At 38.8% G+C, this 15,282-nt stretch overlaps 1 protein-coding gene across 2 annotated transcripts in view; it reads right to left on the bottom strand.

The window, feature by feature from the left end:
• hdac3 (histone deacetylase 3) overlaps positions 1–15,282 on the bottom strand; it is a 40,824-nt gene that overhangs the window by 5,035 nt on the left and 20,507 nt on the right. For both annotated transcript variants that reach the window (XM_026940548.3, XM_034306017.2), the window contains 6 exons: positions 11,283–11,356; positions 11,119–11,183; positions 10,170–10,259; positions 7,568–7,626; positions 5,300–5,379; positions 5,053–5,210 (listed from right to left, as the gene is read on the bottom strand). In XM_026940548.3, coding sequence (XP_026796349.1) covers positions 5,053–5,210; positions 5,300–5,379; positions 7,568–7,626; positions 10,170–10,259; positions 11,119–11,183; positions 11,283–11,356 — 526 coding nt within the window. The remainder of the gene's footprint in view (positions 1–5,052; positions 5,211–5,299; positions 5,380–7,567; positions 7,627–10,169; positions 10,260–11,118; positions 11,184–11,282; positions 11,357–15,282) is intronic.

Genomic DNA, 15,282 nt, shown 5'->3' on the forward strand with positions numbered 1-15,282 from the left:
AAAATATAATATTCATCAAAAACATTGCTTTCTAATAATAAGAGCTACTAGGCAATGTATTTACTATTGAAATTAAAACAGAATACCTGTAAGTATTCACCAACAATGTGAGATGAAAATTGAACTACTCACAAACTTTTTTTTTTTTTTAAATGCACTTAACCTTATGTATGTAGTATGGCCTTATCTAAAGCCCTCCCCATTTGTACCACTATAGCATTCTCGCACCAACTGGCACAAGATTAACCCCATGGTACTATCACTAAAATAACAAGGAATATTATTGAGATCACCTGTCCTGCAAAAAGAAAAAAATACTGAACCTCACACATAGCATAAAATCTGACAAATGCTTTTTACAAGAAACACATCTCATAGAGCCAGAGTCTTGGAAATGTACATTAAATATCATTTAAGATTTTAAAACAGTTCTGGAACCACACATAGTTGGCTCTTTAACACAAAACATGAAACCTATCTGTTCTGCATCCATAATCAAACAATTCATGTCAGATTATGGGCTGGTGAATGTATGGAGACAAAAAAAATAATAAATCCTTGCAGTAAAGAAGTCCCACATTATTCCAATTCCTGCATTGAGAAATCCTGGATACATTTTTTGCAGATTTTTCCCCAGAGTTTCTCCCTAATTAAATCTTGGCCAATTCCCACCCTAGTTAGGGCCCTCATCACACAACAGCTACCACCTAGGGTAGGCAAGGCTAACATGAGCTTCCTCCAAGGCATGTGAATTCAGCTGACCACAACTTTTTGAAATGCTGCTTACGGCGTGACATACTCTGAGTAAAGCACTATCTGCTCAATTCCGCATGCATGAGCTCAGAGATGCCCATGATTGTCTAGTGTGATTGATAGGGGAGAGAGTATGTGATCCCTCACTGAAAGCACAGCCAATTTTACTCTCTTGGACTCCTGGCCACCGATGAAAACAGCATTGTAGGGATTCGAACTTGGAGTACTTCTTCAAATCATTTACATATAAAATAATTGTTGAAGTCATTCATAGCATTATCTCTGATCATATCATAGCCCTATCAGTATCAGAGAACACAGATCTCATCCAGCAATAACATCTTAGTTACTTTAAGCATGAATGGGCATCCTTTATAAAAACCAAGAAAAAAAGAAAAATTAAAAAACAAGGTGAAGAAATTGGACCTCCTAGCCTCTCAAATGACTACTGACTAGTCTTGTGCCACTGTGCTAGTGGCAGCTGTTTAAAGCAGCTCCTGTCTTTAGAGAAGTTTTTCCTACTTACCTACTATGTATCATTTTCTTTAAACTCTTTTTTTTTTTTTGGTAACTCTTAGTTTGTTTGGTCTCACAGTTTTTGTTATTTACTCTACACTACAAGTGGCAAAGCACAGAGAAACGACCAACTGTTTCACTTTCAGCCATGACCGGTTGTTTGCCCTCTGCAAGTCAGTGCAGATGGTTTAACATTCCAGAAGAACTAACGAAACCATACAGAGGATGAAGAGCTGGAAAGCAAAGAGGTGATGGTACAAGGCTTTCATTCCCTTGATCGTTATGGGGGACGTGAAACTGAGGAGTAAGAGGAGAGGGGGAGGGATTGCACTGTTAGTGAACAACAGATGTTGTAATCCAGGACATGTTACAGTGAAGAAACATCACTGTTGCCTGAATGCTGAACTGCATTCATATTATCTGCCAAGGGAATTCAGGGTTGCCATTGGGGTCACTGATTACATTCCACTGGCAGCTAATGTGGAAGTCATGTGTGAAGTCATTCACTTGGCTATCATGAGACTTAAGACTCAGTACCCCAATAATTTTCTTGTAATCTATCATGATTTCAATCATGCATTGCTCTCCAATATGTTACCAAATTTTTTTCAGTTTGTTGACTGTGCAACTAGAGAGAACAGTACATTAGACCTCCTATATGCTAAGGTAAAGGATGCATACAGTTCATCTGCTCTACCTCCGTTTTGAAGGTCTGACCACAACCTGGACATACAGGCAGTTTGTGACAAAGAAGACCATAAAGTGGTGGTCAAGGGAAGAGGAAGCTCTGCAGGTCTGTTTCGAGACCACAGACTGGGAGTGTTGTGTGAACCAGCAGGGGAAGATATTAAACAGCATGACAGACTGCATCACAGTCTATTAATTTTTCCACAGCTACCAGAAGGGTATGCTGTTCTTCCAACAACAAGCCCTGGATCACCAAAGACCTGAAAGAACTGCTGAAAAAGGGAAAAAAAAAAGAAGCAGGCCTTCAGGCAGAGGGACAAAGAGCAGATGATGAGGGTGTATAAGGAGTTGAAGGTAAGACACAGAACAAGAACAAGCTTCAACAGAACAAACAAAAGGATGTGCAGACTGGCATGAGCAAAATCTCTGGCTTGAAGGTGAAGCAAAAGCCAATGGGCGGAAGGATCAGCATGCCATCCTCCTCCCCCATCTGCAGCAGCCACACATCCTCACTCATTTCCTCCACTCTCTCACCTCCACCATTCCTCCCCCATGATCACATATGCTCCCTCAATTCCTCCACCCAAGTACCCCCACACTCACCCCACAACCACTCACCCTCCTCAACCCCCCAAGGCCATCTTACCATCTCCCACCCCCACCTATCTGTTACAACCAGCCAAGTGAAGAGTCAGCTGAAGAAGCTAAACATGGGGAAGGCCCTGATGGTTGGACATTGGACAAATGAACAAAAGTCTGTGAGTTCAAATCCCAGCACCACCAAGCTGCCACTGTTGGACCAATGAGCAAGGCCCTTAACCCACAATTGTATAAGTGTATAACCCTCAGTTGTATAAATGAAATAAATATAAGCTCTGGATGAAGGCATCTGCCAAATGTCTCCTGATGGTATTAGCCCCAGGTGTGCCGATAGTTCAGCACCTCTTCAACCCAAGCCTTCCTCAGGAGCGGTTTCCATTGCTGTGGAAAACACAGAAGAAGACCGGTCCCTCACCCCTGAACTCATCCCTGAACAACTACAGGGCAGTTGCACTCACATCACTTGTAATGAAGCTTCTGGAAAGACTGGTCTTGGCCCACCTCAGACCTCAGGTGAGCTCAATTCTGGCCCCCCTGCAGTTGGCCTACCAGCCACACATAGGCATGGACGATGCAGTAATCTATTTACTGCAGATGGTCTACTCGGACTGCAACCATACCACAGTAACAGGTCAAACAGTCCTCAGTTTGTGCGGCTGGGAAGCTGCTTGTCCAAGCAGCTCCTGAGCAGCAACAGCGCACCACAGGGAGCTGTGCTATGGCCATTCCTCTTCAGCCTGTACACTACTGACTTTCAGTTTAAGTCAGATCTGTCACCTGCAGAAATTCTCTGATGACTCTGTGGTGGTCAAGTGCATCATGGATGGACAGTAAGAGGAGTATAGGGGTGAACATGGTGAACAACTTTGCTGAGTGGTGTGAAAGGAACCATCTACTCCTCAATGTGACCAAGCCCAAGAAGATCGTAGATGACTACTATCTCCTTGGTCTTAGTCAGGAAGGAAAAGGACTATAATCAGACCAATCAAAAATCATGCGACAGCATGTTGAGCTTGTTGACACCTGCAAATATCTTGGCATCCACCTTGAAAACAGGCTGGACTGGAAGGTCAACAAGGAGACTGTGTACAGGAAGGTGTACAGACTATTTTCTATTCTCTATTCTTTGAAGACATTTTACCACATGCCTAAAAAAAATAATAATAATTCTCCAGGAGCCCGGTTAACGGATACCCAGCACAATTTTCTTTCAAAGCTGTTATAAAAGTATTCTCTAAAATGTTCCAAAATGCAAAAATACCACATTTTCACAAAATCAGTTGACAACTTTTTATAAACTACATGGCCAAAAGTATGTGGACACCTGACCACACCCATATGTGCTTTTTGAACATCCCATTCCAGATTTGGTCCTCCATTTGTTGTTATAACAACCTCAACTCTACTGGGAAGAAGAGATTTTGGAACATGGGCTGTGTCTCGGTCACAGTCAGCATTCCAGTTCATCGCAAAGATGTTTAGTGGGGTTGAGGTCAAGGGTCTGTGGAGGCTACTCAAGGTCTTCCACAACAACCTTAGCAAAGAGTGTCTTCATGGACCTCACTTTGTGTACAGGGGCATTGTCATGCTAGAACAAGTTTGAGCTAGGCCATTTATTTCCACTGAAGAGAAATTGCAATGCTACAGCATACAGTGTCATCCTATATAATTGTGTGCTTCCAACTTTGTGGCAACAGGAAGGCCCACATATGGGTGTGATCAAGTGTCCACACACCTTTGGCCTCTGGGCACAATTATTCATAAACTTTGTATTGGTTATGCTGATGACACACAACTATAAATATCAACAAAGCCAGACTTTGCTTGATGTCCCAAGGTGCCCTCAAGTCCGTGTTTCTGGCTCATCCATTTTAGTTATGCGGTCACAGCTTGTCCTGCTTACATTGCTTACACTCACAATGTATACCCCTTTAAATATAGGACAATAGCATACCTAATATACTGTTCTCACTCTCTCTGCTAAGCCATATGGGCAATTCTGCTGCTGTGATTGACACATTTTTTCCTGCTGCTTACTGCTGGAAAGAGAAAGCTGTAATTGCTGATAGCCAACTCTCTTGTTCAAAAAAAGGGAGGCAAAACTTATGGTTCTGTCATTTATCCCTTTGCATAATTTGTGTAACCTGTGTAAATTGTGTACAAATTATCAAGGTCCAACAGAACTGTGCAGAACAAGTGGCACAGAACAATTGGCACAACAAACGTGTTTGCCTGAGGTTGAATCCCAATGATGCAAAATCCCCATCTGTGGCTTGGAGTTCAAAATTGGCTATGCTTTCTGGGTGGTAGGAATGGTGTTACTCTCTCCCCTAGCAATCAGAGGGACACTAGATAAACACAAGATAGGGGAGAGCTAGCTAGTGGGTGAAAACTGACAGAGGACCAAACTGGGAGAAAAAACAGTTATTAATTAGTTAATACACAGTGAATATACAGAGATTATACAAAGATTGTTCGATAAGGGTGATAGCCCACCTAGAATAGTTCTCTTCTGAACCTCTCTCGTCAGGATCAGCATCATCTGTGCGCTCAAAACTCAGCAGGTCTGAGGGAACATCATGGATCTGAACACTAGGTGCATGGTTCAGCATTTTTAAGTTCTCAAAGACAGTCTGACGAATTTGTTCCAAGTACTGTCAAAAAAAAAGAAAAGCATAACAAAACACTGTCACAATAAAATTATTTCAGTGCTAATGACTAGCATTCTAAAATTATGCCATACCTGTCTGGAGTTCTGGTTCTCAATCCTAGTGCTAACATCTGGATGAAGTGTAAAATCAGGAGCAAAATACTCAAAATACTCTGTATTGACAAACAAGTGTATGAAGGTACAAAGTTAGAAGACACTTATAGATACATTTATCAAATTTCAATTTCTAAAGCCACTTAAAAAAATGTAGCAGTATCTAAATGTAATAGACTACCAATATCGAAATCAATTGTTGAAATAATTCTGCCTCTTAATTATAAACAAATGTCTATGGATGTAAATAAAACAAGTGAAGTAAAAAAGGCATAAATTGGAGCAAAATTCTAAATCCTAATGATAATTTGGATAAACTGCATTAACTTCCATACAAGATTAGATTGACTTTGAAAAAACAGTGAGTTGTTACGTTTAAACCTTTAGAAATAGTGGTTAGACAGTAAGCCTGCAAAAGTCTGACAAAGCCAGCTGTCTAATAGTGTATATTTACATCTAGATGTATTAAACAACTTAGAACATGGCATCTTTTGTTTGAACCCACCCATTTTTGAAATATTGGAACATGTGTCTAACAAGTGTTTCTTGTTGCGCACATGTGCCCTGTTAGACTGTTTAATCAATTAATAGCTCTGAATGTCTACTCTTGGTTTGAGCCCTGGGTTTCACCTGTGAAGACTGCAGTTGTTGTTACAAAGATAAACCAACATGAAGTCCAGAAAGCTATCCATAGGAGAAATGCAAGTGATTTTGAAACTGAGAAAAGAGGGAAAAATCAATCAGAGCCATTGCACAAGCATTAGGCTTAGCCAATACAACCATTTGGAATGTCCTGAAAAAGAAAGAAACCACTGGTATACTAACAACCAGACATCGAAAAGGTCGGCCAAGCAAAACAACAGTAGTTGATGACAAACACTGTGAGATATAGCAGTCAGTGGCATCCCCAACAACCTCCACAGGGCAGAGGTAAAGATATCAGAATTCACCGTTTGAAGAAGACTCTGAAAGCTGAAATATAGAGGCCACACCACAAGATGCAAACCATTCATAAGCAGTAAGAATCGGAAGGCCAGACTGGAATTCGCAAAGAAATACAGAGATGAGCTACAAAAGGTCTGGAACAGAGTTTTATGGACTGATGAGATTAACCTCTACCAAAGAGATGGAAAGGCCAAAGTGTGGAGAAAGAAAGGAATGGCTCATGAATGAATGCGAAAGTTTACATAAACATTCTGACTTCCTATTCCTATTTACAGAGAAAAGCATCCAATCTAATTGGGAGGAACTTCATCATGCAGCAAGACAATGACCCAAAATATACTGCCAACACAAAGTACTTCATCAGGGGGAAAAATAGTTTTAGACTGGCCAAGTCAATCTCCAGACCTTAACCCAACTGAACACGCATTTCACCTCCTGAAGAGGAAACTGAAGTGATAAACCCCAAAACAAACAACTGAAAGAAGCCTGTAAAAGCATTAGAAAATAAGAATGTGACAGTATGGTGATGCCAGTCGGTAGCTGGCTTGATGCAGTTACTGTAAGCAAATATTGCTTACAATGCTAACAAATATTAAGCATTATTTACTTTAAGGCTCTGTTCCTATATGTTATGTCACCTAAAAATTGGGTGGTCTGCCACCAAACATGGCATGTTCCAAGTTATTTAACATATCTAGATATAAATATCAAGAAAAAGCTGAAGTTCTGATCTATTCTGATCATTCATATTTTGATCTCAAACCCAAATGTCTTAAGCAAAAACAAATAACTGGCCTTGCCTTTCCAGTACTTTCAGACAGGACTTGTAGTTTGATGTGCCATTACTCATTGTACCACACCATCACTGCCCAGTCAAAAAGTTCTATAAATAAACTGATGCACAGCTGTTTTGCAGATTGCTGGGTCTAATCTGTAACCATAAAGGTGTCCAAATGGTACTGAATAAGTGACTGGGCAAGCTATTTAAAAAGTTAGAGAGAATCAGTATGAAATGTTGCCTTCTGCAAGTCTAATAAAATACATTTGATGATGAAACAGACAGTGCATAAATTATGCACTGATGGTGTGCAAATGCCTCACACAGAGCATTTGATCTGCACAGTGAACATATTTCTAGAAAAAAATATATTTTATGATGCATTCAGATGGGCTTCAGAGATTATTTCTAAAACCCTTTGGGAGGTACGCTGCAGTTATCTAAAATGCAGCCTTGGTACTATGCAAAAAATCTGACATAAAACAGTTTAGTAAAGGTAAAATGGAACCTAAAAATATACTTACCACTATAAGGCAGCTCATCACTAATGGACTCTTCAACTAGCAAAGAAGTTTCATATGTCCTTAAGCCAAGCAACAGAGACGATGAATTATTAAAAATGACAAATACAAAAACAAGAACATTTATAATGTGGGCTCTATTTTACCCCTCCTAATCGCCAGGGGTGGTGAAAATCATTCTAGCTTTTCATTCAAATATGGCAATAGATTCCTATCATATACTGTCATCAATTCAGGGTTGCAGTGAGTATCTATTACTTCGAGCCTTTCGGAGCTCTGTGGCTACTTGTGAGAGTTGGGGACCCATGTTAGCATCCTGGCCATGTTATCTATCCCACGCTGTCCACAAGTTAGCAACGAACTGTTCTATTGATGCCGTGCTCATGTCAGTTTTTCCACCTCACTCTCCGTCTGTGACCAGCAGGCCTATAAATGCACACCACTAACATGGTTGAGTGGTTTTCCTTACCATACAGCACTCTGAGAAAGTCAGCTGGATTCCACTTACATGCATATAAGGTAGAAGTTGTTTTTCTGTCCGTTTTCCCATCTCTCAAACGAGTGAGGTCTCCCTCAGTGCTTCAATTCAGTCCTATAGAATCCTGACGTCTGGGCAACACACTGGGGTTGGAGCAAAGTCGTCTCCATTAACCCCCCTTTCTTGACATCGAGCCATTTTCCCCTCCCTCTAGGAATCATTCCTCAGCCTTTACATGCCCTTTCACGCTCCTTATGGTTAGGATCCAAGACAGCTGGTTTCCACTAAACGGTGGCTTTAGCTCTGTGTGAGTAACAAGCCATACTTCAGAATCCTCACTCATGTAGACAATTTTCTAAATTCCCTGGAAGCCAAGGACAAAAACCAGTTGAGTCTGCTGCCTTGGCACTGACAATCATATATGAGCAGTCTCCAGTTCAGATGTCTCCTGTGCTGCCTGGGCATGCTGACTGGCAGATGTAGACCCTGAATTGATAGATCAAGCTCATGCGAACCCTAAATGGAGTCAGGTACCAAGCAGGTCTCCCATTTATCCTGACTACACAGACCTATGGAGTCTGCTCATGAGACGAGGACTGCTGGCAGGACGTTATATATAGGCAAATATCTCGCTCAGTGGGCAGTGACTACATCAAACCAGTAGGGGTGGCGTGAGGCATGATTATTTTGAACCATGGGGTTTACTCTTTCAAAAAGTTCTACTCAATGCAAGTCCTACGTTGTCCATTCCATAGGACAAGGCTACCAATTGTTATGCCATACAGCTGCAAGACTGGTTCATGTCAGTACATCTGCGTTCCCATCCCTCCACTGCACAGATGCTTTTTGATATTTACTTTCAAAGGACAGACATTCCAATTCAAGTTCTACATTCCAGCTTCCCTCTAGCACCCCTGGTTCTCAAGATGCCTGGACGTGGCCCTGTCACCTCTGATGACCAGAAGAATAACGACGGTGGGGTGAAATAGAATGCTTGTTACATTGTTACATTCTGCTAACACTGGATAACTGCCAGGGCTCCATATCATTTAAAACCAGCACTGATCTGGAGAGTACTTGGTGAGAATATTTCAGAGAATCTGTGACCATAGTCTGTGTGGTCAGCAGAATATGACAGACATTGTGAGTGTTTTTGCAAAGGGACATTATTATTGCTGCTGCTGTTGTTGTTGTTGTTATTATTATTATTCACTGATTTTGTGACTCTTTCGAAGATCTCAACATGCATGTGCACATACGAGAAGGTGTCCAGGTGACTTATTGCCCGTGTTGGTTATGTGGTCTTCATAGAGCCACAGTTACATTCATATCTACTATTCTGCTGCAGATTAATGTTACAGCTGCAAGAGAAAAGTAACACACATTCAAGGAGAATATTCAAGCTCTAATTTTTCGGGAAAGGATTGTTCTGTACTAACCTCCCACTGCGCGGTTTCCACAGTCCCAACGTTTGAGTTTACTTGCTCTCCACAGTTGAGTGTGTGCCTTTGCAATAGTGTTTGCTTGGCACCTATTGCACTGTTCTTTTCGTATAAGAAACTGTCTTTATTGATTTGTTTGTTAAATTTGGCTAAATGATCTTTTGAATCATATTTTAATAAATGTTAATTTATAGGGTCATTCATTCTTTTATGCATCATTACTGTAGATGGCTATGTTAGTTACATTTTCCTAATTAATATTCATGAATAGCAGATAGTGCATCTAAAGTTGAAAGGAAACCTTCACCACTGGTCATAAAAAGCCACATGCTCTGTGTGTGCAAGTAGTATGCAAGAAGATGACTTGCAAGAAGTCATAAATAAATTGATTTATTTTCATTCATTTACTTGTTGTTTGTTTTAATACCAGTATCTAGTGTCTATTTCTCACATTGCATATCAGTTGTAATGTAAATTAGTTAATTAAAAATTTAAATTAATTTAGTCAAAAATTTTTCCTTAAAATTTTTAAAATCAGTTTAATTAAAGATTAATTAATTACTTAGGCTATTTATGTCACATGGTACTGATTAAACATTACCCATCAGCAAGATGGGAAGTGTGCACTTAAATATTGGCGTATGAACACCGAGATGTTTTTTTACGCAAAATGTATTTAACTCACCAACATCTAGCCACATTGCGCACAGTGTATCCTCCTCCTCCTAGCACAAGTAGAGGGATCTTGAAACTTTTCACAAACTCCACACATTCCCTGATGGAAAAATAAAACACTTTTACTACAGAAGAACAAGTGCATACAAACTAATTAATACAGGTCCAGTACAACAGACTTTTAAAAATGTGCTATTTTTTGCTACAGACAGCAAAAAGTGTTTCAGGTCATATCATTCAGCTTCCTTGTGCAAGACATGAGTCATCATGATTACATGTGTATGTGTGGTGGCCTGGGAAAACCCTTCACTTTTCTACTATATATACACACACATCTGAAAATGACAGTGTCTTCCTGAACTGAAATAAGTTTCCCTTGCGCATGTATCTCAACCAGACCTAAAATCATATCATCTTAAATCTGGTTACCGCTTAAAATGAAGGGGGAAAAAAATAACATTTAAAGATTCTTACTCTACTGAAGACACCCTGCCTATCTCTACATTTACAAACGGAAATAAGTTCTCACTTATCGGCATCATAAACATCAGTCTCTCTCCCCTTACCTGAGGTAAAAGACGCTCATGGTATTTAAACACGAGCCTCCTCCTCACCTCTTCACTCGAATGATCACTGTTCATAGGTGATGAAATAATCGCTGACTGATTCAGTGAGTTCTGTTGCCTAAATTTCTCTTTATTAATGTCTTTCTATGAGGGGAGTTTAACAGTTTAAAGTTTTGTTTTTCGTCATCCATACAGTGTGTGATGGCTCAGGTGCATTTTATGATCTGATTACAAACTGCATTGATTAGGCTTGTGTCCATTTCACTGTGGCTTTATTTTTCTCATTCTGTTTCATAGGAATTTATTGTTACTTGGCAGGAGGGTGTCAAAATTTGTGTCTACTGTCCATGCTTTACCAGACTTTATCAATGTACTGCATTAAATTCTTCTTACCCATGACCTCGTATACTGAGATTAAAGCACCCAAGTCTGTCACAGCCCAGCGAGTCTGCTCCACACTACAAACAATATACTGAGTATATGAGAATTTGCAAAGAAGAATATTAATTTAAACTATAATCAAACATCTTTAAAGCAGGGGAAATTATTTTTTTTACCTGAAGCACAATACAGGTTGGCTGGTAGAAGTCCACCACTTGCTTGATCACTGGCTGAAACAATTGTCTGTAACCTAATAACATTAGAAGATGACTCTTAAAATTAAGCTCATATTAAAATGATATTAAAACATTAAGAAAAACTACCTTTTAATACACAAAATTGGCATTTAGAACATTGTAATGACTGTGACTACAAAGGTTTGAGAAAATTGGACATTGTGAGAAAATGGTACGTCCTTTAGTCTGTATGGGTGAAGCCCATGTAATAAAACAATAAGTTTTATTGTAAAGTGCAGTTAAGCTTAATGTTTTAATTTTTTTCTTCAGCAGTGATGTATACTAAATTCTATGCAAATCAGAGAAACCATCTCATATGATAATGATAAACATATGATCACAGATAAGATTATAAGAATGATTGATCATCATAATTCATTATTGTTCGGTTGCTCAATTAAATTGGCTGTTGGCAGCCATGTTTGTTGATTAGTAACATTTTAAGATATGTTGAAATTTGAGAGTGCACTAAAAAAGCAAATCAACTCTAAATTTTTCTACAAATGACAGATTTTTTTTTTTTTTTTTTTTTTTTAAACAGAACCCTGAAATGTATGATTTGCATGAAATTTGGGGTGTTGCCTCAAGGTGTCCTGTTGAACAAGATATTGGTTACATAGTTGCAAAATGCTACAAGGCAAACATTTGTTTGATCTTAGAAAAATGTCAAAAATAGGTTTTATAGAATATAAGATGTTTCTCCCCAGACACCTATAGTAGTAAGTAATCAAACAAATATTCCAAAATAAAAAAAAAGTTACTATTACTACAACTACTACTATTACATATTATTATTATATTATTATTACAGCTTCAAGCAATGATCAGCAAGGGTCAAACACTATTTGCAGATTGCACCACGAGTGGCTAGGTCTTGCGAAGTTGCATAGAACACTAACGAAATGATAGATTGTACAGTCTAGTAGCACACTTTGAGCAGTTTTGGACAAAACTTCAAATGTGTACAAGGTAATATTTCTAACCAGGGTTTAAATGTTTCAGCAAAACCTCTGGTACAACTACATCTCAAAAACCACACCAAATACCTTAAACTAGTCTAAAAACTTGGGCATTGGAAAATTGAGACATTTCGTCTTTTTCTCTGCCTGAACAAGTATTTCACATGCTTTTTTTCATGTAGGGACCTCATTCACGCCATAATCTCCCTTGCAGTATATCTCAATCTTTGGAATATATCTTACTTCTGTACATCATAGAAACACTGTCTGCACTTACACTTTGCCATTTTGGAGAAATGCATTACATTTAAAAGTCAGATTACTTGCTATAAAACAAGATCTTGTTATCCACAGTATTTTAAACTAGCCCAATCTGGCATAGGTGAAGGGTGGATTTCAGGTATGAACACCAAACTGAGAGTCCCAAATGTTTATTCATGAAGGTTAACATACACAAAGAGTACACCTGGGTACATACAGTGTGTGTCAAATGAATTGTGTTGAGCAGTAATTGCATTATGTTCACAAAACGTCGATAAAAAGTCATTGTTACTATTCCACCATATTTAAAAATGTTGGTAGATCTGTTTTTAAATTGTCATTATGATTTAAAATATCATTTTCATTGGAACTGTCAACATTTTATTGCCTTGTTATTAATGAAGGCTATTAATGCGTGAACTACCATCAAGATTGGTTGATGGTAGATTGTGCTTTGATGACTAAATAAATTGGTGCCATCACGGCTTTGTCTGGCATCCAGCCAAACTGCATGAGCACATCAAACACCTTTCATCTGGAAGTCCCCGCTTGAAGCTGATTCCAAAATCCTGTTCTCTCACAAAAATAAATGCTAAAGCTCTCCATCACATCCATCTGCAATGACTTTATGGAAACAAGGAAAAAGATAAATATCTTATGTTGGGAAAAATCTCAATATGTTTTTACCATTCAGAATCAGTATTCGGAATTAATTAATCCAGCTCGGTGAACAAACTGAAGATGGTCTCTCTCTCTCTCTCTCTCTCTCTCTCTCACACACACACACACACGCACACACACACACACACGTTATTGTTCCCCAGGGTACAAAATTCCACCAACTTCTGGATATGAAGTTTTTGGTTGGCTAAATTTCTGCTCCAAATGTATTCATTAGACACCACTGTGTGGCAACCGTGTGATTACAGATGCCTCAGTAGTTAAGCACGTTTGGGAACTAATAAGTTTTGTGTCTGTGCCTTGGTTTTTGCTCCCCAGACACCTTTAGTAGTAAGTAATCAATCATTTTAAAAACTAAAAATAAATTTACTGTTACTATTACAGTGACTGAGAAATAGTTATTTGGATATACTGTAAACATGCACATTCATGCAGTTATCTAATCAGCCAGTGCCAGCAGTGCAATGCAAAAAAAATAAATAAATAAAATGTCCATGCCGAGATCCTTTCTGCTCACCACAGCTGTAAAGAGTGATTGAGTTACTATATCCTTCCTGGCAGCTCAAACCATTTTCCTCTGTCCTCTCTCATCAACAAGGCAATATCCAACCACATAACAGTCACACGCTCAATGTTTTTTGCACCATTCTGTGTAAACGCTAAACTGTTGTGTGAAATTCCCAGGATATCAGCAGTTTCTGAAATACTCAAACGAGCCCTTTTGGTACCAACATCCATGCCAGGATCAAAGTCACAGAGATCAGACTTTTTGTTCATTCTGATGTGAAATTTAACTGAAGCTCTGAAAGTGCATCTGCATGATTTTTTGCACTGCGCTGCTGCTACAGCTGATTGGCTGATTAGATAATTGCATGAATATGCAGGTATACACCTGTTCCTAATAAAATGGAAGGTGAGTGTACATGCAATGGCCCAAAAGTTAACTGCCCATTAAGATCCAAAAAGTTGGGTCGATGTTTTTCAGAAAATTCAAGACAGCAGAAAATAGTTCTGCCAGATGTAATTAAACCATATAGGCCAAAGTGTAGGAGGACGCAGCAGTTTCGACTGACATAAGACATTTTACTCTATCCCCTACAGTTGTGGAGCTACAAACCAAAAGGTAAATTCATTTACTATAGTGCTCCCTTTAGATGCGTATGTGTCATTTCATTTGGGTGAGTAGGGGGTGGGATATCGGAACAAACTAATATATAAATTAACAATTAAAAAAAAAAAAAAAAAAAAAGCTTCAGATTTTGCTGAGTAATGTGACACCAAAATTATTAAGATATGGCACAAGTCCTAGGACGAGTCCTCAAAAGTATGTTTTGCAAATTAAGACAATTATCGTAAATTTGAATGAGCAGAGCTAAATGGTCCAAAAGGCTAATTTATATGGTGTATGGAAACAAATTATGGGATAAAAGAAGTTTCACTTAAAAACAAGAATAGCTCTTGTAAAATAAGTGCAAAAACATGAATAAGTTGAATTAGACTGTATCAATCACTAGGGGGTCCTGAGAGGTACCAAACTTTCAAGTTTCATGAAAAAGCTCAACGATTACTCTATCACATGCCTGCTAAAAGTTTTTAAGTAACCAGGTCATCAAACAACCATTAAAGATTAGCACAGAGATGCATTACAACAAATTTGAGCTTGATCAAGAAACAATTATCTTAATTTAGCCCTGTCCCTTACGCATGACCTTTGCATATAACCTCAGAATCTTCTCCTGTTTATTCTTGTTATGTTTTGTGTGAATCAGTACAAGCAATAATGAGTTAAAGCAGCTTGAGTAAAGTAGGCTCAGACTTAACAGAATTGATTGACATGTAACAGCCATATTGTTTACAAATCTCAAAAGGATTTGGATCACTGTTGAAGGACAAACTTTCCTGAGTAGTGTGATACCAATTTTGTGAAGAATTTCTAGGATTTACAGATGGACAGATGTGAAATTTGGTCAACAGGTAGTACTCAATGTCCAATGGTGGCTCTATAGCACGTGTTTACATTTGGTATCTCATGAACCGTA

Source organism: Pangasianodon hypophthalmus, chromosome 7, assembly GCF_027358585.1.
Source record: "Pangasianodon hypophthalmus isolate fPanHyp1 chromosome 7, fPanHyp1.pri, whole genome shotgun sequence".
NCBI lineage: Eukaryota > Metazoa > Chordata > Actinopteri > Siluriformes > Pangasiidae > Pangasianodon > Pangasianodon hypophthalmus.